Source organism: Anguilla rostrata, chromosome 14 (genome assembly GCF_018555375.3).
Source record: "Anguilla rostrata isolate EN2019 chromosome 14, ASM1855537v3, whole genome shotgun sequence".
NCBI classification, from domain to species: Eukaryota; Metazoa; Chordata; class Actinopteri; order Anguilliformes; family Anguillidae; genus Anguilla; species Anguilla rostrata.
In genome coordinates, this window is record NC_057946.1 from 40,511,453 (window position 1) to 40,535,086 (window position 23,634).

Consider the following 23,634-nt stretch of genomic DNA (forward strand, 5'->3'; position numbering starts at 1 on the left):
GTTCCAGTGGCCTTAAATTTCCTATTAACGGACAATGGTGGAAAGCGGAATCTTTAACTTTTTATGGATTTTTTTGTAGCCATCTCCTGATCTGTAGAGGTCAATAACCTTTTGTCTGATGCTTTGAGTGAGTTCCTTGCCTTTCACCATGATGATGACTGAACACCAGTATTTCAAACATGTGTTCCCTCCTCTTTATACCCTAGGGAAACAGGAAACCATTGTAGGCCACTGTATAGTTCCCTAACCTTCCAATGAACCTCAAATAAGCTGTATATTTATGAAGATTTGTTTTTGGTGGATTTTATTTAAAATAATAATTAGGGTGTGAATAATTTTGATCCAGGTGTTTTCTGGAAGAAATTTTTTTATTAGTAAAACAAAATGTTACTAGTATTGTAGGTTTTACTTTTTTTTAGCATAAAATAAAGCTTATTACTTATATAATTTATTTCATATGATCTGTTTTGTTAATCTTTATCAAGGGTGTGAATAAAAAAGGAGTCTACTATATATATATATATATGTTTTCCATTTTCCAATACATTATGACCGGGTTGGGTCATAGAGGGCAAGAAAAATTGAATGTGAAATGGACATTGCATTTACATTTTGAAATGATCAGATAAAGTGCATGAAAATGAGAACACAACCTAGGCTTTTGCATTTGAATTTGAGTCAGATCCAATGAAAATAAAAGCGATTCCACACATGCCAGGTGAACATCGAGTCACTGTCAAATGAATGCCTTGGTAAATCTCCTCAGAAAGAATGATGCATGTCAAAAAATGAAAATGTATTATATTTGTTCAGGAGAGATTTGTAGGTGAGTGCAAACATATTTGTAACCAATTATTTTGTAACATACAAAAATATTTTTCAATCTCATTTTACCTGTGTATGGTTCATATTATTTGACTTGAGGTAATAATACTTTGAATGTGGAAAACTTAACACTCATGTAATCAAGCTTCCAGTGCAAACATGCTATAAATTCCTGTCAGAGAAATTCAATTTAAATTGACTGTTTGTGGTGGTCATGGATTACACTTCTTAGGTGCAGCTTTCCATGGGAAAACATATTATACGGAGAGTGTCCCCACTACCAGATATGGGCAATGGCTCCACCTACAGGTCATACTGGGAATGTACACTAGACCTACACATTGCCATAGCCATCTGAGCATTCTCAGAGATGTGTGTTTGTCTGAGTGATTAATCAAATTGTGAATACTGGCTCCAACTGAAATATCAAGTAATCAAATTTAATTGCAATGCTATACTGTACTCAACATCACTTTGACATTAGTTATTTCTGAGTTACAAATGTGGATTGCTGACTGTTGGATATTTTTATTCCCAAATTGTTTGTAAGTTCTAATTTCGTTCTGTAATATAAGCACTGCAAATAGGACCTTTAATGATATTCCGTTTGTTAACACAATAATTAAGCAACTAATTAAGCCTACACTGGGAATGAAAGAAACGCAAAAAACAACCCACACAATTAGCTGTACAGTAAATACAGTAAACTGCCACAGCTGAAATGATGCTACAGGCCAAGAATTAGAACAAAACATTTTCTTTCAGATTTAAATCAGCATTACAAACAGTGAAAAAAGCACCGTCAAATCTCTTGGTACAAACATAGACTACAAACATATGCGGTACGGGGAGCTGTGATGCTGGCATACACTGATGATGTCAGAGCTCAGCGCCATCGTGGGCTCTCTACTTCTCCCCGCCACAGAGCTCCAGCAGGATTTTGCGGTAGTCGCCGGAGGTGTCGCCCTGGCAACACAAGAGCACATTTTCCTGTCACTTTCCACTTCAGTCAAACAGCAGTCGAGTCAGAGATAGACTCAACGCATCAGCTACCAGCAGTGGTAACAATACATGCCACATCAGAGCATTGTGGGGGGGGGGGTTGTGCAAACTCATTATATAAACACTTTCTCTGTTCACAGGAAGTGCAGATAGAAAGCCCTTTGTTATGTATGTATGTATGTATGTTTTGTTTTGCTTTGTTTCGTTTTGTCTCCCCCCTGTGGTGGGTGTGTTTCAGGTTGCCCATTTGGAGCCTAATTGCAGATTGGGTACACCTGTCTCTGCTTATAAGAAGACTCCAGCTCTTGAGCAGCTGGCTCCCCTGATCACTTGCCATGCCGGGCTGGAAAAGCTACATTGCCAGCACTTATGTTTTGATTTTGGTGCAGACTGGAAGCATGGTAGATTTTTTCATTTTGTTATTTTTGTTATTTATTTGTCTAGATTTGAAACTGTTAGGTGAGAGGGCCCCCAGGTCCGACCTCCAACTGCTGGGGGGCCTGACCCTTTCTTTTGTTAATTTTACGATTTTGCCTACCAGCTGTCTTCCGTGTCTATGATTAATTATTTAAGTATTATCTTTTTTGTTTGTTGCGTGTGTCTGTAAATATATTCTAGCCCAGTTTGGGAAATGAACTGTAAATAAATTCTAGCCCTGTTTGGGTAGTGAACTACACTCTGCTCTTTTAATGCAGTATTCTTGTGTTGCTGCCCTTCTGGGTCGTAACACCTTGCATCTGGCATTTATGTCTGTGGCCAGAAAGTAACTACACATCCCAGAATTCCTTTAACATGTGAACCTTATTTGATGTCAAAACATCACCCTGCTCTCCTGTCCCATGCTACATATAATCTATAATGACCAGATAGACAACCCAACGCCATTAGTGAGCCTAAAAGTCCTGGGATTCGCTGGTTCATTATAATTCTTCATTACGAGAATGAAGACAGAGCATATTCCAGCTGTACAGATTTTCTCCCTCTTTGGCTGCGCTTACATCGCCAGGTAAAAGCAACCCAATTCAGATTTTTTGGATCGGATATGTACTATGAACATGTAAACAGGAAAAAGCACATTGAATCAGATATTTTCAGATGTCTTTTGGGCTGCATTCATAGCCAGACTGATTCCTGTTGTATCTGACTGGCTAAACGCACAGATAGACATTTCCCGGTTATTGCGATTTGCACCTCATTTAAATATCTCATACTTTTTTCACATTTGAATGACACATAACTTGTATTACATTCACAACCACTATCCGCTGGTATCGGTGAATGTTAAAATAAGTTAAATGGAGGCTGAAGACTCAGTCCAGTGGTGGAAATGTGGGGCAAAGAGTCTGTATGGGACACAGGGGATGTGGACCTAAGACGCTTTAAAAAAGCAACAGACTGAATGATTAATTCTGTCTCGCTTTGTGTCCATTATAGGTGGCAATATGGCTATGGCAACGTGGTTGTTTACTTTCGTATCGGTAACCAAACCCTTGTGTATGCATGCGGGTTGTTTCAAGTAAATGGGAACTGGGCATCAAGACCTGGGACGTGAACGTAGCCTTTATGAATGTGCATGAAGGAAGCATGGTGGAAAGCGGTCACCCCGTAGCTAACATGGCAACAGACCCCTCCTGTTACCAAGCGGCTGCTTCTAGACCTAGACCTGTCCATACATTAGTGTAAAACCAGATATTTATTTACAATCATGGCTCCAAATGCAGGAGACTTTTTTAACTCCTGCATTTGGAGCCATTTTTGAAAAAAATGACTGTTCTAGTGCCGGGCGGGGCCTACAGTCCTGGGGGCGGGGCCTAGAGAATCAGGGGGCATGGCCTACATGTGTGAGGATACGGCCTACAGGGTCGGGGCGGGGCCAGAGCGGAGCAGGCCTCACCTTGATGAAAGAGTGGAGCGTCTTGCCGTACATCTTGAGGAACTCGGCTTTGATGTCGAGCATGTCAATCTCAGCCCGAGCCACCATGATCCTGATCAGCACGCTGTCTGTGGTCCCCAGGCCCTGCGGAAGGACCAAAGGATCATGTCAGGTGACCTGCATACATACACAGTATACACATACAGTACACACACACACACATATACACACATACACAGTATACACATACAGTACAGTACACACACACACACATATATACATATACAGTAAAGTACACATACACAGTATACACATGCAGTACAGTACACACACACAGTATATACATACAGACACACACATATACACATACAGTACAGTACAGTACACACACACGCACATACACAGTATATACATACAGTACAGTACACACACACAGTATATACATACAGACACACACATATACACATACAGTACAGTACAGTACACACACACGCACATACACAGTATATACATACAGTACAGTACACACGTTATACGACAGACAACATATACACTACATACAGTACAGTACACACACACGACTACACAGATAACATCACAGAACAAACACATACACACACGCACACTCACACGTGTGCACAGACAGGCACGCATGCACGCACTCATACACAAAGTCCCGGCAAAAACTGAACAATTGAGCATTTTCACTGAAGAGCTAAGGTGGTTTATTACAGACCTTTGCTCTGTTTATTGAAAATAACAGTCAATTAGTCCCACAGATTCTCACAATAACTCCAGCAGTCCACGTGCAGCCAAGGCCACGTCTTCAACGGAGCAGTTCTCCGCATTAACTCTGCAGGCAAACCATGCTAATTCTGCATTTAAACTCGGACACGTTTCCAGTAAATGACGAAGGGACATTAATTAAAAAAAGAAAACGTGCATGCGGTGCCTTACACACCGGGACAGAAATATCCTTCCAGCTCACTTCCCCTCCGCGCCAAACCACCCCAGGCCGAGAGCATTTAACGCCTGTTTCTCACGGAGTGGGACACGCACACACATACACACACACACGCACACACACACACACACACACACACGCACACACACACAACACACAAACACACACACACACACAACACACACATACACATACACAACACACACACACACACATACACACAGACACACAGACACACACACAAACACACACACACACGCTCACATGCGGACGCACACTCTCTCTATTGAGCCATTGAGGAAACGCATCACCCCGTGCTAGTGTAACGCTCAGTCACTGTGCATTGTCACAGATGTGTTTCTGTCACCTAAAGGTCACTCATGCGAGGCGGGGTGGGGGGAGGATGTGGGGGGGGGGGGGGTGTAGATTCTGGTGTTAGCCACTTCCTTTGGGAGGAGTCACCCGCAGCGCTGGGCCGGTCTCAGGAAGCCGGAGGGGGGGGGGGGGAAGAGCAACAGTACAGTACACACACACACACACACACCCACACACACACACACAGTATACACAATTAAATCGAAATAGCTCCCTCTACTGGGCAACGGGTGTTAAACCGTGTTAAATGTTAGCAAATGTGTGTGTATTGTACTGTACTGTATGTGTATACTGTGTGTGTGTGTGTGTACTGTACTATATGTGTATGTGTGTATTTGCTAACATTCACAATTTAACACCCATTGCCCAGTAGAGGGAGCTATTTAGATTTAATTCCGTATACACCACAGGCAATTATGCAAAGTCCTGTGCCCCAAAATGAAACAAATTAAATGTTAGACCAAAAGGGGCCACAAAATCACATGAAATCACATGAAAGCCTACCTTCATGGACTTATACAGCCTCTCAGCAAAGAAAGCAGGCTTATTTCTAATGCACTTCACTGTGGAACAACACACCACTGTTAGACACAGCTTAAATTCACTGGACAGATCACATACACCTGCATAATTACATACAGTTCTACTGTCACGCATTACCAATCAGCCATGCCTTACATTACAACTGTAATAACAGTTCAATGACTGAAGCAAAAATAAGTTCATAGTAATTCAATGAAACAGCAGGAACATTTAAGAATTAAAAATAAAGAAAAGCTGTAAAAAAAAAAAAACACTTAACTACTACTACTAATAAGAATAATATAAATAATAAATAAATAAAATTTAAAAAAATAAAAAAAAAATAAAAAAAATCATAAATAAAATAAATAAATAATAATAATAATAATAATAATAATAATAATAATAATAATAATAATAATAATAAAGAAAGCTATCAAAGATATGGACCTATGGCCAGGAAGGCATCCTCCAGGCAGCCAGACATCTCCCTCTTAATGCTCTCTTCAATGTCCCGCCCCGACAGCTTCTGATATTCCTGGAACACTGGGGGGGGGGGGGGGTGGACAGAGATGGAGAAGAGGAAAACAGGGAGGGAAGCAGACGGTCATGGAATTTCTGACTTGCTCATTCCACCTTTCCCTGCTCAAGAGAGCAGACTTGTTGTCATAAGCAGCCATCGGTCCTGCAGCTCGTAGATAATGCTGTGGTGTAGCAGGTCCCCTGTAAGCAGGGCCACACTCTGAATGTGAAGAGTCAGATAATGCTGTGGTGTAGCAGGGCCACACTCTAAATGTGAAGAGTCAGTTAATGGTGTGGTGTAGCAGGGCCACACTCTAAATGTGAAGAGTCAGATAATGCTGTGGTGTAGCAGGGCCACACTCTAAATGTGAAGAGTCAGTTAATGGTGTGGTGTAGCAGGGCCACACTCTAAATGTGAAGAGTCAGATAATGCTGTGGTGTAGCAGGTCCCCTGTATGCAGGGCCACACTCTAAATGTGAAGAGTCAGATAATGCTGTGGTGTAGCAGGTCCCCTGTATGCAGGGCCACACTCTATATGTGAAGAGTCAGATAATGCTGGGGTGTAGCAGGTCCCCTGTATGCAGGGCCACACTCTATATGTGAAGAGTCAGATAATGGTGTGGTGTAGCAGGGCCACACTCTAAATGTGAAGAGTCAGATAATGCTGGGGTGTAGCAGGTCCCCTGTATGCAGGGCCACACTCTATATGTGAAGAGTCAGTTAATGGTGTGGTGTAGCAGGGCCACACTCTAAATGTGAAGAGTCAGATAATGCTGGGGTGTAGCAGGTCCCCTGTATGCAGGGCCACACTCTATATGTGAAGAGTCAGATAATGCTGTGGTGTAGCAGGTCCCCTGTATGCAGGGCCACACTCTAAATGTGAAGAGTCAGATAATGCTGTGGTGTAGCAGAGCCACACTCTAAATGTGAAGAGTCAGATATCAGACTTATATTATTTCATTACTTTCAAATTATTAAAGTTCTGTCCTATGACAGTAGATCCTGAGTACTGCGTTAGTTGCTAATTTTCCTCCAACACTAAAGCCGCGTGAAGTACCCGGAACGTTTAGTCCCAGGAACTATTTTTCGAGGAACTAAAAGGTTCCTTCAGCCCATTGTTGTCTGCGTTTCCACCACGGTCTAAAGACCCGCGAAGATTAGGCAAATTAGTCCGCTGACGTATGAAAAAGCGACGTTGTCGTCGGTCCATCTGTCCTATGATTTCTTCTGTAACTCCATACTACCACCGAAGTACATTATTTTCCAATAACGGGACAGCCTGGAGAGGTTTATTCCACTTATACAACGGGTTACCAACAATGACTATATGTTTACTTTAGTATTTATTGATTTTTATTGATTTAATCACCTGAAATTGAAATATTCTTCCGCGGCCGTTTGGGCATATTATTTTACCGTTGTCAAGCAGAACTCGTTGGTAGTTCGACTTGGACCGTTGTTATGCAACAAACACGATATAACTGCCAATATACAGATTGTAACTGTTTTATATATCCTCTCAAACACATTCATTATGTTTTTATGCAAACATTCACTTTCATGTCTTGACATCCGAGGCAACAGAATGCATTCACATTTCACAAATAACTGGTAACATATATAGCAGAAAACATGCACACGTCATTTCCATATAATTGCAAAATGACAAGAATAAATAGAATGACTTGTGTGAAAATTTAAATGAATATTGCAGTGGTACAGCCACCGTTTGCTTTGCCCTCCAGATGGGAACCATGCACCATAAGTCTATGTCTAGTCTTCCTGGTCTTTTTGTAGAATTGAAGAATCGCAGAGTAAAATTATGACAGTTTGAAAAAGCAAAAGGGACGATTACTAGAATTAACCTGTTATTTTACCGTGACAAAAAGTGTGGAAGGTGATTTTTTCCATTTTGCATTTACTGTATCCGCAATGTAAATTACGCAGAACTACCGCATACCTCACATAACTGTGTCAAGCGTTTTGAGTCAATTATAATTATAACAACAAAAATCCGGATGAAAATATTCAGCAACAGAATGAAACCGCTTGAATGGTTTGGTACGTAATATGCTGTCCCAGCACGAATGCTTAATATTTTATAAAACAGACTTAATGCTAAAGCACGAAAAGAACAGAAGAGCACACGTTATAATCCTCAATGTTAATTTCTCATCTGTAGACGTTGGCAGGCTATAACCAAAAGTAGGCTACTGTGCCGCATAACAAGTTTGAATTCAAGTTATTATTATGAAAATAATAAATCGGTTTGCAGCTGCAGATTTTTTAAAATGGCGGTTGAAATAAAATGCTGCGAGTACTCGACCAATCAGAAATCGGGGGGCGACATAGCTCAGGAGGTAAGACCAATTGTCTGGCAGTCGGAGGGTTGCCGGTTCAAACCCCGCCCTGGGTGTGTCAAAGTGTCCTTGAGCAAGACACCTAACCCCTAATCTGCTCTGGCGAATGAGAGGCATCAATTGTAAAGCGCTTTGGATAAAAGCGCTATATAAATGCAGTCCATTTACCAAATGTTCAGCGCTTGCGCCCCACCCCCAAAGTTCCTGTACTTTTGGAAAGTACTACCCCCTGAGCAGGGACCTTTTTTTGGTGGTAAAATAATGTCCCTGGAACTTAATTTAGACCCTGGTTCCTGCAGTGGAAATGCACTGAGTTCCTCAGAAGGTTCCTAGTTCCTGGGGAAAGTTCCTGCGGTGGAAACGCGGAAACAAGTGGTTTCATGGATGAGTTCCCAGGCCGCAGTGGGGACCCTCTCGGCCCAAAGTTCACCGCACATTGAAGCTCAGTGGGCGTGTGCGGGCGGGGTGAACAGCAGGGGGCGGTACCTCGCAGCAGGTGTTCCCGGTTCCTCACGCACAGCACGGTGAGGAACTTGACCTCGTCGGTCCCCCAGCGGGCCTCGCCAGCCTCGTACAGATCCTGCAGCATACATAGGTGAGGTCAGGCCACACCCTTCTCCCAGGTAGCGCTCATTCCACCATAAACCCTCCCCACTATCTGGCTCATCGATGATCTGTCTAGCCACGCCCTGTCTTCAGGTAATATGCCCTGCCACGCCCTGATATCAGGTAACATGTGTAGCCACGCCCTCTCCTCAGGTAACACTCGTGCGGCTCTCAAGTGGTCTGTATCCTCACCTTGGCATCCTGCACAGCCATGGCCTCATCCACTTTCCCGCTTTCATCCCGCCCTGCCTGTCAATCAGAGCACAGAAGGGGCGGGGCACATTCAGTATGAGACTACTTCCATCCTCATACACAGCACTGCACATTAGTAAACAAAGGTAAAGGTGTGTGTACTCTGAAAAGCATGTTTATGTCAACAGCAGGATGTGGGGGGGGGTAACAGCGTGATGGACCATGCAGCAGGATGGGGGGGGGGGGGGTAGCAGCGTGATGGACCATGCAGCAGGATGGGGGGGGGGTAGCAGCGTGATGGACCATGCAGCAGTGTGAGCACCAGCATTCTGACCGTGAGCAGAGACACCAGAACCCTCTGGAACATTCCGGAAGTGTCGCTGCAGATGTCGTCCTCCAGGTTCCTCTCATGGTCTGCACAGGACAAAAAGGTGAGTTCAAGCCAGTCACTCATAAGCACGTGCACACACTTACAAGCACCCTTCAAAGGTGCTTCACGCTTTCCCCATAATACCAATGGCAATAATGGTATATATAATTTCTGCTTCTGTTGTGTGTGACACTGCATTAACAGTAAATAAAAATAGGCATTTTCATCATTAGGAATTTTACTTTTTACTATTTAGAGGTTTTTTCTCCATGTCAGTAGCTTCACAACAGCATCTATGCGGCATATCAAGATGCAGGTTCAATTCACCCCCCAACAAGTCCAGTTTATCTAAACCTTCTATTTGGAAGTGAAAATTAATTTGAAAGTTGAAAATTATTTGCTGAAATAAAAAATTTAAATAATTCCGCACTTCCTTATTCTGAGTGCACGCAAATTTAATTTAGCTCTTCGTCTGCGTATTCCAGTTCAAAGAAATATGGGCAGCCACCAATGTGAAGAGACTCGTCCTCATTAGTCAAATGAATAATCAGCTATTGCAACAGGTTTAGGATTCTCAAAGTTATCTTATAAAGGTGAGCCACACACCACTGTAAACAACACATAATAGTGACAGGTAAGTATATTTAATGGGAAAATTTACTTTCAAAAATTCTAAACAATGAAGTTGCAAGATGGGAATTTGTAAGAAATAAAAATATATATTCTATGCAATTACATGAGTTGTAACCTACTTTCATAGCCTACGTTTTTCCCCATTTTATATGTAATTAATTAAGCAGGATAGAAATTTGAAACTGTAAAGAAAACCATCTATTAAAATGCTGATTGACCACATACACACACTATCCTCGAAACCTCTCTTTCAGCTTGAGGTTAGGGGGAGGGGACACATTTAACCATGCTCAACAGCACGTGGAAAGCAGATGTCTAAGCACTGAATAACTCATGGCTTCTCTGAATTTGTATAACGTGTTCATTCAGACATCAGGACCCCACTCCCACTGCCTGCATGCAGACGCACCCGAGAGACACATTCTGCAACACAATGCACTGCAAGCTGGAGACCTGAGGACTTGTCCAGCCAATCACACCAATATTCACTCACTTTACAATGCTCAGAGAGAGAGAGAGAGAGAGAGAGAGAGAGAGAGAGAGAGAGAGAGAGAGAGAGAGAGAGAGAGAGAGAGAGAGAGAGAGAGAGAGAGAGAGAGGGGTTCAGAGAGAGAGAGAGAGAGAGAGAGAGAGAGAGGGGTTCAGAGAGAGAGAGAGAGAGAGAGAGAGAGAGGGGTTCAGAGAGAGAGAGAGAGAGAGAGAGAGAGAGGGGTTCAGAGAGAGAACTAGGTGGGACAAGCATCCTATAGAGGCCTTGCATGCAGAATTTTGCAGAACAATACTAAACATCCAAAGGAAAACTCCCACCAACGCATGCAGGGCAGAATTAGGCAGATACCCATTGATAATTAACATTAAAAAAAGAGCACTTAAATTTTGGATGCACCTCAAATCAAGTCCCCAAGACACAATGCAATTTCAAGCACTGAAAACCCAAGAACTGAAACCCAAAAAGAGTCCTCTCAGTCAGCTGGTCATGAGACTGACTAACCAACTAAAACCAAATACTGACCAAACTCAGACCAGCGCTGCTTTAAGACCAGAAATTAGAGTAAACCAAATAATTAAACAAACAAAAGATGCCTATCTGGAACACTGGAATAATGAAACCAAAACACAAAATAAACTTAATTGCTACTTGGCCCTAAACAGAGAATACAATTTGGCAGAGTATCTCTTCTCTGTCAGAGATACAAAGCAAAGAGACAAATCCTGACCAAGTACAGACTCAGTGACCACACCTTAGCAATTGAAAAAGGAAGGCACAAAAAAACATGGCTACCCAAAGAAGAACGTATATGTGGTCACTGCAAGACAGGAGAGGTAGAGACAGAGATGCACTTCCTGTTATATTGTGAAAAATATTCGCAGATAAGGGAAACATATTTTAATAAGATCCTAAATTCAACATCCCTAAACAAATTTCCCTCCCTAACAAACGACGAAAAGCTGCGAGTTCTATTAGGAGAAGGAGCGACAGCCTCACTCGCAGCTAGATACGTTTTTGCCTGTCACAGCCTGAGGGACAGTGGGTGAGCATCCGGCAAACATATGTATGTGTGGGTGTATATATACATATGTGTTTGTATGTATATGTGTGCGTATGTATATGTGTGTGTGTGTGTGTATGTATATAATATAATTAGTTTAATTCAGTTAATAGATAAGTATTATGTTCCTATCATTTGTGCTGTTATCATTGATGCTGCTTGTCTTCTTTTTCCTTTTGATTATATATTCTTACTTAGTTGATTGCTGTTGTCACTACGCTTTGGCAATATGTATTTTTAAATATGTCATGCCAATAAAGCATTTGAATTTGAATTTGAATTTGAGAGAGAGAGAGAGAGAGAGAGAGAGAGAGAGAGAGAGGGAGAGAGAGAGACAGAGAGAGAGAGAGAGAGAGAGAGAGAGAGAGAGAGAGAGAGAGAGAGAGAGAGAGAGAGAGGGGGTCAGAGAGAGAGAGAGAGAGAGAGAGAGAGAGAGAGAGAGAGAGAGAGGGGTTCAGAGAGAGAGAGAGAGAGAGAGAGAGAGAGAGAGGTTCAGAGAGAGAGAGAGAGAGCAGTGATCAGACAGCTAGCCTAGCCTAGCACCAGCCACTAAAGATCTCCTCATAAACAGCAAAGAGGACCAGAATACAAATAAAGGACAAAAGGAAAGCGACATTATGCAGGACATCTGGACAAAAAAAGGTCAGCCAGAGAGATAAACTTTCTTAAGGAAGTACAAAAATCAAAACAAGGACATTCATCAACAAAAAAGGAGAGCAGAGATTGTTTTTTTGGAGATAATCCAAGAGAGAGCTGGAGGTAGACAACTAAAAGCCTTAAAATCCTGAAGAAATCAGTTATATTAGTTAATACATTAGTTAATATCTAATAAAATCAGAATTGTACCCAAGACAGATAGCTAATTAACATTAGCTACATTAACTGAGAACACAGTTGGTCGACTGGACTGTAAGAATATTATTAGAAAAGAACATAGAAATGTGTCATTTTATGCCTTAATTACTTTGAAACCCTAAAGCAATACAAATGTACAGTATATTCAGAATAAAAATATAAACAATATACCTGCAAAAAACTGAAATTATTTAAGGAGTCAATAGACACAAACCATTTCTGCGAAAACTGGAAAACCCTCAGTAAATCAAAACCAGAAGAATTCACCATACAAAATGAAGACATAAGGATTAACCACTTTAAATCTTGAATGAAACAATACCAGTTACTGGGTTTGAAAATAAGTTCCACAGGAAACTTCAACCCTTGCAGTGAATGAACTGAATGAGAAAGCATGCAGGGCTGACTATGCCATAAAACGACAAATTGAAATTCCAATTTGAATTTTATCTTAAACTATTTTAATCAGTAATTTCTCTACAAGTGTGGGGTCCAGTTACAAATAAAAATTTAGCAAAATGGAACAAACACCTAACTGAAACCCTGCATGCGGAACTCATATGTAAGAACATCATACATGTACAAAAAAAACAGAGAGCTGCCCTTCCCTCTACCAATTTTGTGATGTCCTCCCTGAACGAGAAAAAAAAAAAAGAACTACTCCTGCGGGAGAGAACGGAGTTCTCTACACCTGCACAGTCTGAGGGACAATGCCCTGTCATACACACACGCACACACCAACCATCTAGCACACACATGAACAAACTTACATACAGGTACGTACACACTAGACACAGACACACACAGCACAGAGAGACAGAGATAGAGTGTAGAGATAGAGAGAGAGAGAGGGAGAGGGGCAGAGAGAGAGACAGAGAAAGAGAGGGAGGCAGAGAGATGGAGGGAGGGAGGAGCAGAGAATGAGAGAGAGAGATAGAGAGGGAGAGATTACCTTTGTTATAACAAGCAGTGAGGGCTTTGACCTCTGCATTGGTTCTGGAGGCCAGGATGTCGATGAGGCAAGCCTCCTCAGTCCCAGCTCCCTGAGGCAGGGCAGAGTGGCACAGACACTGTGACCAGTCAGCAGGACTTCCCCTCTCCATGACCAATCAGATTCATTCCCTTCCATTTACACAAATCCACAGACACCATGATGAATCAGCAGGACTTCCCCTCTCCATGACCAATCAGATTCATTCCCTTCCATTTACACAAATCCACAGAAGCCATGACCAATCTCAGCAAGGCTGTTCAATGAGTCATCGCTTTGCTCGTGACCTCTGACCTTGATTGCATTCCTCAGCTCGTAGGCATCATACTTGGGGGCCAGCATCAGCAATCCCAGCACCACCGTCTCAAAATTACCCGTCAGCTCAGACCGCAAATCATCAGCCAGGTCCTGACAAAGACAGACAGAGACAAACAGACAGACAGACAGAGTTTAGCTCTCAGTTTAGCTATCTCCAGGCTCTCACACACCAGGTACACTCCTGTAATAAATAAATGCTCATTTTAGTGACACCCAAGCACACCAGTGTTTTAGCTCTTCTCTGTTATGGCACATACTGCACTTCACGCTGTGAATGACTCCCACAGGCCTGTCTGCTGCTCAGGATAAGACCAGCTGGCATTACATTACATTACATTATAGGCATTTAGCTGACGCTCTTATCCAGAGCGATTTACAACAGAGTAACCAAACTCAGGATCAAGTCCACTTAAGTCCATTGAACAACATGTAGATAAAAAGCCTTTACTATGATGCATACAATAAGGAGAAACAAGATAGTCTGAACAAAAATTTTTTTTTTTTTTTTTTTCTTTATTGTTATGGGAGGGGGTTTAGGGAAGAGGAGAGAGGTACACAGAGAAGAGGTGCGTCTTGAGTTTCCGTTTGAAGGTGCTCAGACACTCTGCTGTTCTGACCTCCACTGGAAGATCGTTCCACCATCGTGGGGCCAGAACTGCAAAGAGTCGAGACCTTGTTGCTGCTGGCTTTGTAAGAGGAGGAGGTGGTTTATTCCATTCCCATGGAACAGGGAGAGATTCAGATGCATTTTGAGTGCAACCAAAAACCAGATATGAAATGATATGACAAGCTTCCCAGGGCTGGTGTGTGGGGAAAATGAAGACAGGAGGGGGATTTACAGTAAGTGTGTGTGCGTGCGTGTGTGCATGTATCTGTGTGTGTGTGAGTGTGTATGTGTGCGTGCGTGCATGTGTGTGTGTGTGTGTGTGTGTGTGTGTACAGAGTGTGTGTGTGTGTGTGTGTGTGTGTGTGTGTGTGAAACATCACTCCAGAGGAACAGCAGAGACTACACTGATATGTCAAGGGTGTGTGTCACCTCCAGCCTCTGATATGTTATCTGCTCCACTGCAGTAAAAGTGACTAGAGGAAGTTTCTGGAGGCTGTGAAACTGTGGTCCTGACTGGCCACGATTAGGAAACTGCCACTGCAGACCGGAAAGTTGCAGACTAAAACTTAAAACTTCTCTTTTAAGGTCAAATAAATAAATTAATAAAAATAAATGGCTAACAATTGTAAAATACGAATGGTCTAAAATCAGTGGATAAGAGCATAGTTTCAAGAAGAAAAATAAATATATAGGACAAAAATAGTTTTGGTGCCAGGTCACCAGAGCTAGTAAGGAGACATGCAAATGTCGGCAATCCTAATTCCGGAGACACATTTATAACCACACTGGGTTACAGAGCTCTCGCCAGCGCTGGATTCAATCCTCTTGGTCAGAATGAGTCACAGAGAGGCCACACCCATGACTGACTCATGCTCACTAATTCTGATTGGCCAGCGAGGCATCTGCACATTCCGTGGGTATGTCCAATCCTTGAAGCAGGCCTCCTCTCACACACTTTGAGCAAAGATACTGAATAGCAAGATACTACACTCTACTTTTTGGAAAAACAATCCCACTGATTATCATTAAAACCCCAGCTCCCTCTGTGTAATGTCATTGTTCGCAGAAAGGTCATGCCTCTCTCTTATTTTTCCCTGGTTTAGGTGACTTGCGGACAGATACTGTAACTTTATTGACAATTTCGGTCATGTACATGAGATTTAGATTCACCTCGTCTTGTGTAGGTACACTGAAGCAGTTTTTCAACCAGATCCAATTAGTTTAGATCAGTGGTGTCAAACTCGTTGCCATGGAGGGCCGTGTGTATGCAGGTTTTCATTCCAGCCTCAGATCTTGATTATATAATTAGTTAAATTATTTGCTGAATTAGGGATGCAGGTTTGTGCACAATGGTGACCTGACGTCTATGGTGACCCGCACTGTCTAAATAAAAATTTTCTTATATTCTGTGCTTCAATGCAGTTAAACGCATATGGCTGAATGAGTAATTGGACTCAATTAAGGCAGCATTAATTGGTTGGAATGAAAACCTGCATACACACGGCCCTCCATGGCAACGAGTTTGACACCACTGGTTTAGATAATGTTTGATGGACACAAAGAAGAAGATTTTGAGAACAGTACTCTGTGTGTCTTGGGCCTCTCTTATAAAACTGAATTCTCTAACTTTGAGAAAAAGAGATTTTCCAATCGATACAATCACACAGCCACTTTACGGTCTTGTCAGAGATAATACCTGACACAACACCCACACACTTTGCAGTCAGACTTAATGATTAACTTCACTGTGTATGCATACAAATAGCTCTTTCTGTCAAACCTGCAGATCAAAAAGTATATACACACTATTTTCTTCTTCATAAGGTGAGGCTGAAAGACTTAAATGCTAGATATACTGCCTTCTTTAGAGAATGTTGTTATTCTGTCCTCTGTCTTTTGGTCTAAACACTGCCACAGGCAATGTGCTGTGTGTACTGAAGGGAGCGGACTTTGGCAGTGACGTCTTACCCACAGTATCACCTGAAAACCACAGCAGTCAGAGAGCGATTTACTCTTATGCCTCTTTTACCAACTAACCCCATTTCCTCTCACATATACTATTAAACAAAAACAAACTGGACATATTTCTTTCACCATAGTTAAAAGCACTGAATAACAGATGTAAAATATATATTTTGGACCTATATTAAAAAGAAAAATGTAACATTTTAAGATGAGTGAAACTTCATGAACCCCAAAAAGGGTTGAGCTAGCTGCTAAAGAGACTGTGATTGGCTTACACAAGTCTGTGATTGACAGCCCATTATATTTTACTGTGTCTCCTGAAGTTCCACTGAACGCCATTACCTTGGTCTCCATTATATTGGTTTCACATTTTAAAGGTTTTGAATATGGAAACGCATTCAAATTGAAGGGGATGCAAAGCACCACAATCACTGACTGAAGAGAGTGACATCAGCAGCCACCTCATTGTGAGTGTGGCCTTCTGGGAGATGGACGGCTCAGCTCACCTTCCCCACAGACTGCTTATAGGCCTGCTGGATCAGCTGTCTCTGGGCAATGGTGCGGTGCGCCAGGATCTCGATTATAGCCGCCTCGTTCGTGCCTGCGGGAAACACGCTGCATTACTACACTGTTCCACAATTCCACACCAGGTTAGATGTCTATGGTGGGCAGTCTCTGCCATAGACATCTCTCTCTGCGTGCCACGCCCTGTTCAGCACAATGGGCCTGCAATTCTGAATCACCCCTGAGGAGTTAGAACACATGAGCACTGAACTTTAAACTCATCTGCATTCCAAGCCTGCTGCCCGGACCCCACTGGGCAGAAAGAAGCCACTATTTACAGTGTTAGGGTGTTATCACCAGAAACTAAAAACCTACTCAGTTAGGGTGTTATCACCAAAAACTAAAAACCTGCTCAGTTAGGGTTTTATCACCAGAAACTAAAAACCTGCTCAGTTAGGGTGTTATCACCAAAAACTAAAAACCTGCTCAGTTAGGGTTTTATCACCAGAAACTAAAAACCTGCTCAGTTAGGGTTTTATCACCAGAAACTAAAAACCTGCTCAGTTAGGGTTTTATCACCAGAAACTAAAATATGCTCAGTTAGGGTTTTATCACCAGAAACTAAAAACCTGCTCAGTTAGGGTTTTATCACCAGAAACTAAAATATGCTCAGTTAGGGTTTTATCACCAGAAACTAAAATATGCTCAGTTAGGGTTTTATCACCAGAAACTACTCAGTTAAAGAATTTTCCATGTTCAGAGGCCAGGCGAAGCTCTCCACTCTAACACACTTCAGAAAGCCGATGGCTGCCGCAGCTGTGCAAACACTCGGATACACAGCGTTAAACTCATGAGCTGCATCATTCACCCCTTCACCACAGGGCTGGGGGATATACAGCGTTAAACTCATGAGCTGCATCATTCATCCCTTCACCACGGGGCTGGGATATACAGCGTTAAACTCATGAGCTGCATCATTCACCCCTTCACCACAGGGCTGGGGGATATACAGCGTTAAACTCATGAGCTGCATCATTCATCCCTTCACCACGGGGCTGGGATATACAGCGTTAAACTCATGAGCTGCATCATTCATCCCTTCGCCACGGGGCTGGGATATACAGCGTTAAACTCATGAGCTGCATCATTCATCCCTTCACCACGGGGCTGGGATATACAGCGTTAAACTCATGAGCTGCATCATTCATCCCTTCACCACGGGGCTGGGATATAGTGTTAAACTCATGAGCTGCATCATTCATCCCTTCACCACGGGGCTGGGATATACAGCGTTAAACTCATGAGCTGCATCATTCATCCCTTCACCACGGGGCTGGGGGATATACAGCGTTAAACTCATGAGCTGCATCATTCATCCCTTCACCATGGGGCTGGGATATACAGCGTTAAACTCATGAGCTGCATCATTCATCCCTTCACCACGGGGCTGGGATATACAGCGTTAAACTCATGAGCTGCATCATTCATCCCTTCACCACGGGGCTGGGATATACAGCGTTAAACTCATGAGCTGCATCATTCATCCCTTCACCACGGGGCTGGGATATACAGCATTAAAATCATGAGCTGCATCATTCATCCCTTCACCACAGGGCTGGGGGATATACAGTGTTAAAATCATGAGCTGCATCATTCATCCCTTCACCACAGGGCTGGGATATACAGAGATAAACTCATGAGCTGCATCATCCCATCACAGGGCACATAGCATTTTTATAGGACAAAGCCAACTGCACACTCTGGCAAGAGAAAACAGATCATTTCAGGTCATGCATGTGGAAATTCTGATCCAGAATGCTAACAGAACTGCTTGGGCTTAACATACCTCACTGAAAGATCCACCCTGGTTCAGTCTGTGCTAAGGACTATTACTGTAAAGTACTGTAGAATAGCCATACACAGGTCAGAACCACCATCCTTACTTGATCAGCTTCCTTAAGTCTGTGTAGAGTTTCAGTAACCTGCTTAAGATAGCATGTGGACAGTCTGTCTGGACTAGGCCCCAACGGCACAACAAAGTTCCCACAGTGGTTAGGACAACAGAATCAATATCCATCTTCAGATGCAGACTGAACACCCACCTTATCAGATTTAACACCCACCCTTTCAGACTGCACGCACCACCCCTTCCAACTTTCCTGCCTATAGTAGTACAGGTTATGGTCTGGCATTAGTACTCAGAAATCAGGAGATGCACTTATGTCCTAGCACACTAAGTCACACTTGAATTCGGTCTGAGACAACCATATAGCTGCATACAAGAGATGTTGCTCACCAATCCTCTAACTACAGGTGTACAGACTTTCAAGAATGATGCAACTGTTTGTGTCTGTAATGACATGATGTACACATTTACAGGAAGTGACATCACTCACCCGCTCCTTTCATGGCCCCCCTCAGTTTTTCGACGTCCTCCTCTGCTTTAAATCCAGCAGCTTCTTTCACAACTCCACGGGTTCCCATCTGCAGGGAAACACCTTTCAGTAAAGAGTACCCTCCCCCTCCACCAAACACACACGCGCATGCACACACATGTAAACACCCAGCTCAGCTGAATGACTACTGTTGACAGACAATGGATGTTCTGTTTCAGAGAATATGTTCAGAGTGACATGGCTGGACTGCCATTTCAACAACCATCAACATATGAGTAGGGCAGAATAATATGTGTGTGTGTGTGTGCATGCGTGTGTGTGTGTGTTTGGTGGAGGAGGAGGGTACTGTTTACTGAAAGACTGGGTCTGCATCCATTCACACCTGCCCGTATTCAGGCCAGACTGGGTTTGCATGCATTCATTGTGTTTTTTTACAGTGAAATGTTCAGTCCATCTGGTCACATGGACATCCTGTTTGAAAATGTTGAATCTCATGGTTCTATCTCTATAAGCTATTTTATGATCCCAATGATATAGCGACAATGGGCATCTCATTTTGTAACATGAGTGGACACAAAACAGGCTTGGGAGTCCTCCCTTGTGTGTTTTGGACATCCACAGACAACACAAGTCACCGTAAAGATGGTATCCTTATCACGACAAGGGTCCAGCAAACTAAACCCATAATAGTTTTTAGTCCCAAAAACGTGTTCATACAAGCATCAATAGAACGTCCGTTGTTTACTTAGCAATTCCCTGGAGGAATTATTATTATTGTCAGTTTCTCCATGATATACATGTTGAGACTACAGTCTACATTGGAAATGTTATTATCTCCAGTCTGGAAAACAAACTCGCAAGAGTTACCCTTCAGAAGGGACCAGGATTATGTCTGTAGTCAAAGGTTCAAGAACAGGAACCATTTTATTTTGGGTGTGTCATTTTCAGGCTTGCGTTAAAAGGGGGAGGGGGGGGGGGCTGTGGGAAGGGCTTAAAGTAACAGGTAGCTTGTTTGCTCTGGAAAGATTTCATGAGAGGATTCATGGTATCATAACATAAAGCACAGATAAGCATACCTATGGAAATTTTCTACTTCCATCCTTCATACAAAACAGCATGAAATTGCAGGAAGTGAAACTAGTCAAAAGTCAGTCTAAAATAGGCACTCCATCATTTTAATGTGCACATGCAAACCGGGACAGTCAGGCACACAGAGAGCTGACAGGACTCACCGCTGCCATGGTGCCAAGCAGTGTGTCTTCAGCTGCAGGAGAAAATTGAGCTGAAAGAAAAAAATAATTTTTGTGTTTTTTAGATGTTCATTCAAAAACATTTTGGCTACAGTTTGTAGTATTTATTTTAATATCATGGTACGTCATTTGACACACAGGATATCCTGTCACTCTCACCAACTTCAGATTGCTCTAACAGGTTTTTTTTCCACAAGTTGAAGCGAATGGCCGGGGAGTGTGTAGGATATTTTGCAATTTAATAGTCGGTGCTGGGGCGACACGGTGGTGCAGTGGGTAGCACTGTCGCCTCACAGCATGAAGCGGATCCTGGGTTTGAATCCTGGCCTGGGCCCTTCTGTGTGGAGTTTGCATGTTCTCCCCGTATATCAGTTTCCTCCCACAGTCCAAAGACATGCAGGTTGGCTAACTGAAGATACTTAACCTACCATTGGTATGAGTGTGCGAGTGAATAGTGAGTGAATGGTGTGTGTGTCCTGCAATAGACTGGCGGCCTATCCAGAGTGTATTCCTGCCTCTGGCCCAACGCACATTGGGATAGGCTCCAGCACCCACCGCAACCCTGCCCAGGATAAGCAGGCATAATGGATGAATGGACAGTCGGTGCTGTTCTCCAAGAAACTGGATATAAACTATGACAAAACATTCTTAACATATCCAATTCTCAATTAATTTAAAACAATAACATCTGAAATTAATTTACATCTTATTTACTTTTCAACTCAGATATATTTCGCTAGCTTTGTCTTTAGTTCACTTCGCATACAAAATAGACCCCATTTACAGACGCATCATATCACTATAATCATAAATGGCGCCATGTGGCTCATTTTATTTCCAGTGGTACAGGCACTGTGCCGGCCGGGAATGAGCCTACAGCAGGCACGGTCCGCAGGCAGCTCTGGCCTGCTCCCTCAGATCAGCTTACATCTTGAAACAATTAGACCTTCTGCCTGGGATCCAATTAACAAAAACGACTCGCATCAATCTCTGCGCTGGTGCATTTGCATAGAAATAGGGAACCATACACACAGAATCAACGCAATTAAGGTCACGGCGTCCGTAAATAAGCTGTAGCCTACGTGGCTTCGTAAAAGTTCTGCGATGTCCATAGGAAACTTCCCTGTGTACTAGAAAGCCAAGAAACTTGATGGCGAAGCGCTCACCATATGCTTGCCTCGGCTCTATTTGTGACGGCGCGCCTTGTCTTGGAAGGGCTGTAACCAGAGGCTGTAACATAGGCCTACAGACTACAACATTTGCCCAAGTAGGCCCCCTTAAGTCACATTTGTTTTACACAATTACAAACATATAATACTACACAAATAGCATATTTGGTACTGTAGGCCTATAAGTACGAAATATTTTCAACTATATTCGTGACAAAATCCGCACGCACCTTTTTTTAAGAATCATGACGCTGAACGTTTCGAAAATTTGGTAGCCCATACAGTTAGTTTGAACGAGCGGTATTAGTCTGCGCTTTACCCTTAGGCCTGTGTATCCAGCTTTAAAACGTCACCACATATCGGCAGGTTAACTATAGCTAATTATCCATTTGCGGCCAAATATTGAAAGCATATCCAGTAAATATTGAAAGCATAATCAAATACAATACGTAGCCTAATATGCAATTTTCAGTACAAAAGGATTGATCTCCAACAACATTGTTTAGAACAAAACGAAACTTTCCCTGGCCTTTGCATGAAGTTGCATGTTAGAGAGTAGGCTACGGCTGAAATATTGTTCAGCTTTATACTCATGTGTAGGCTACGCAATTGAACTGCTGGACATGCAAAAGTAGGCTACGCGCCTGCTCACTTCTGACAATTATTACATGACTTAAATAAAAGGTAGACATCGGGATGTAGGCAGTCATAATGCTGTTTGCTGATAGGCTAGTGAAAAACGTTCACTAATTTTCGTTGCTAGGCTACTTCATTCCTATAAAGCGCCAAATTTTCCATTATCGTGGGCTACGATATTTTGCTATAGGCTATAACCTAATCTCATTATTATTAATTTCGTATTTTTTAAATAATAGGCTTTGTACAATATAAGTAGGCTATTGTTATGAACCCAGTTATTAGGCAGTCATATGACAGCGTAGGAGAAGGGCTACAGTAGGTTGCTCCAGATGTGATGAAACTCGGTTCAGATTCAGTTTCTTTGACGTTCCCGCAGCAGTGCACAACACAAATTAACACCAAAAAGAGGGAGACGCGGAAACAGGTCATGTGTACCTCTCAAATATAGGCTAGTGGCATAAGAACAAGGATAGCAAGCCATTAGAGAATCTCGCTTCCGTTATAGTCGGTTTCCACTTTAACACGCCACGCCACGCCGCGCCCCGATCCGTCGTCTGTCAGCGAACATCGTACCGAATGGAAGTGTAGAGGTTCAGGAATTAAAGTATTGAATTCTCTACGGACACTTCCTAGAACGTAAATATAATGGGAAAACACACTATAATAACAACATATATGAACAGGAAAAACAAGCGATCAGTTATTTTACGAGCTGCAACAATAGCCTAACCATTTGAGATATCACGCATCATTTTTTCTGTCGCCGGACAATCGTTGCCCTTCGACATAGCCAACGGAATGCCACAGATCTCACCTGAAAGCAAAGTAACCTTCAAAATGGCATTCGCATTGAAAATGTCCTACGTATAGGTTATCCGCGGACACTTTCAAAGACAAAAATGTTCTTTTTTCCGAGTTGACAGGCATTGTCACGTGTGTAAAATGTGTGTAGACTAAACATTAAATAATCTATTTTATTTGAATGACTCACCTGACGGTTCTTCTAGTTTAAACCGAAGGGCAGCGTATTAAACTAGAAGCAGAAAGCAGAAATTTGGGACGGTACATAACTGTGATCTTTGGGGATTTATGGGTCGCCCACTTCAGTGGGTGTGGGCAATCGTCTGAGCGTCTCAAATTTCAGT

The 23,634-nt window shown here is 42.6% G+C and overlaps 1 protein-coding gene across 3 annotated transcripts; it reads right to left on the reverse strand.

Annotated features, from left to right (window-relative positions):
- Positions 1 to 1,566: 1,566 nt before the first annotated feature.
- On the reverse strand, positions 1,567 to 23,634 carry LOC135239548 (annexin A4-like). 3 transcript variants are annotated; one of them, XM_064308272.1, is made up of 13 exons: positions 23,481 to 23,634; positions 20,664 to 20,713; positions 19,432 to 19,519; positions 17,038 to 17,132; positions 13,936 to 14,049; positions 13,603 to 13,693; positions 9,577 to 9,656; positions 9,243 to 9,299; positions 8,931 to 9,024; positions 6,012 to 6,107; positions 5,544 to 5,602; positions 3,722 to 3,844; positions 1,567 to 1,791 (listed from the first exon to the last, which is right to left on the reverse strand). In XM_064308272.1, the coding sequence occupies exons 2-13, from the start codon at positions 20,670 to 20,672 to the stop codon at positions 1,732 to 1,734; spliced, it is 966 nt and encodes a 321-aa protein (XP_064164342.1). In that variant the 5' UTR covers positions 20,673 to 20,713; positions 23,481 to 23,634; the 3' UTR covers positions 1,567 to 1,731. The 3 variants fall into 3 exon arrangements, with proteins under 3 accessions (XP_064164342.1, XP_064164344.1, XP_064164345.1); XM_064308274.1 differs by lacking the exon at positions 23,481 to 23,634 and adding an exon at positions 23,304 to 23,388; XM_064308275.1 differs by lacking the exon at positions 23,481 to 23,634 and adding an exon at positions 22,081 to 22,188.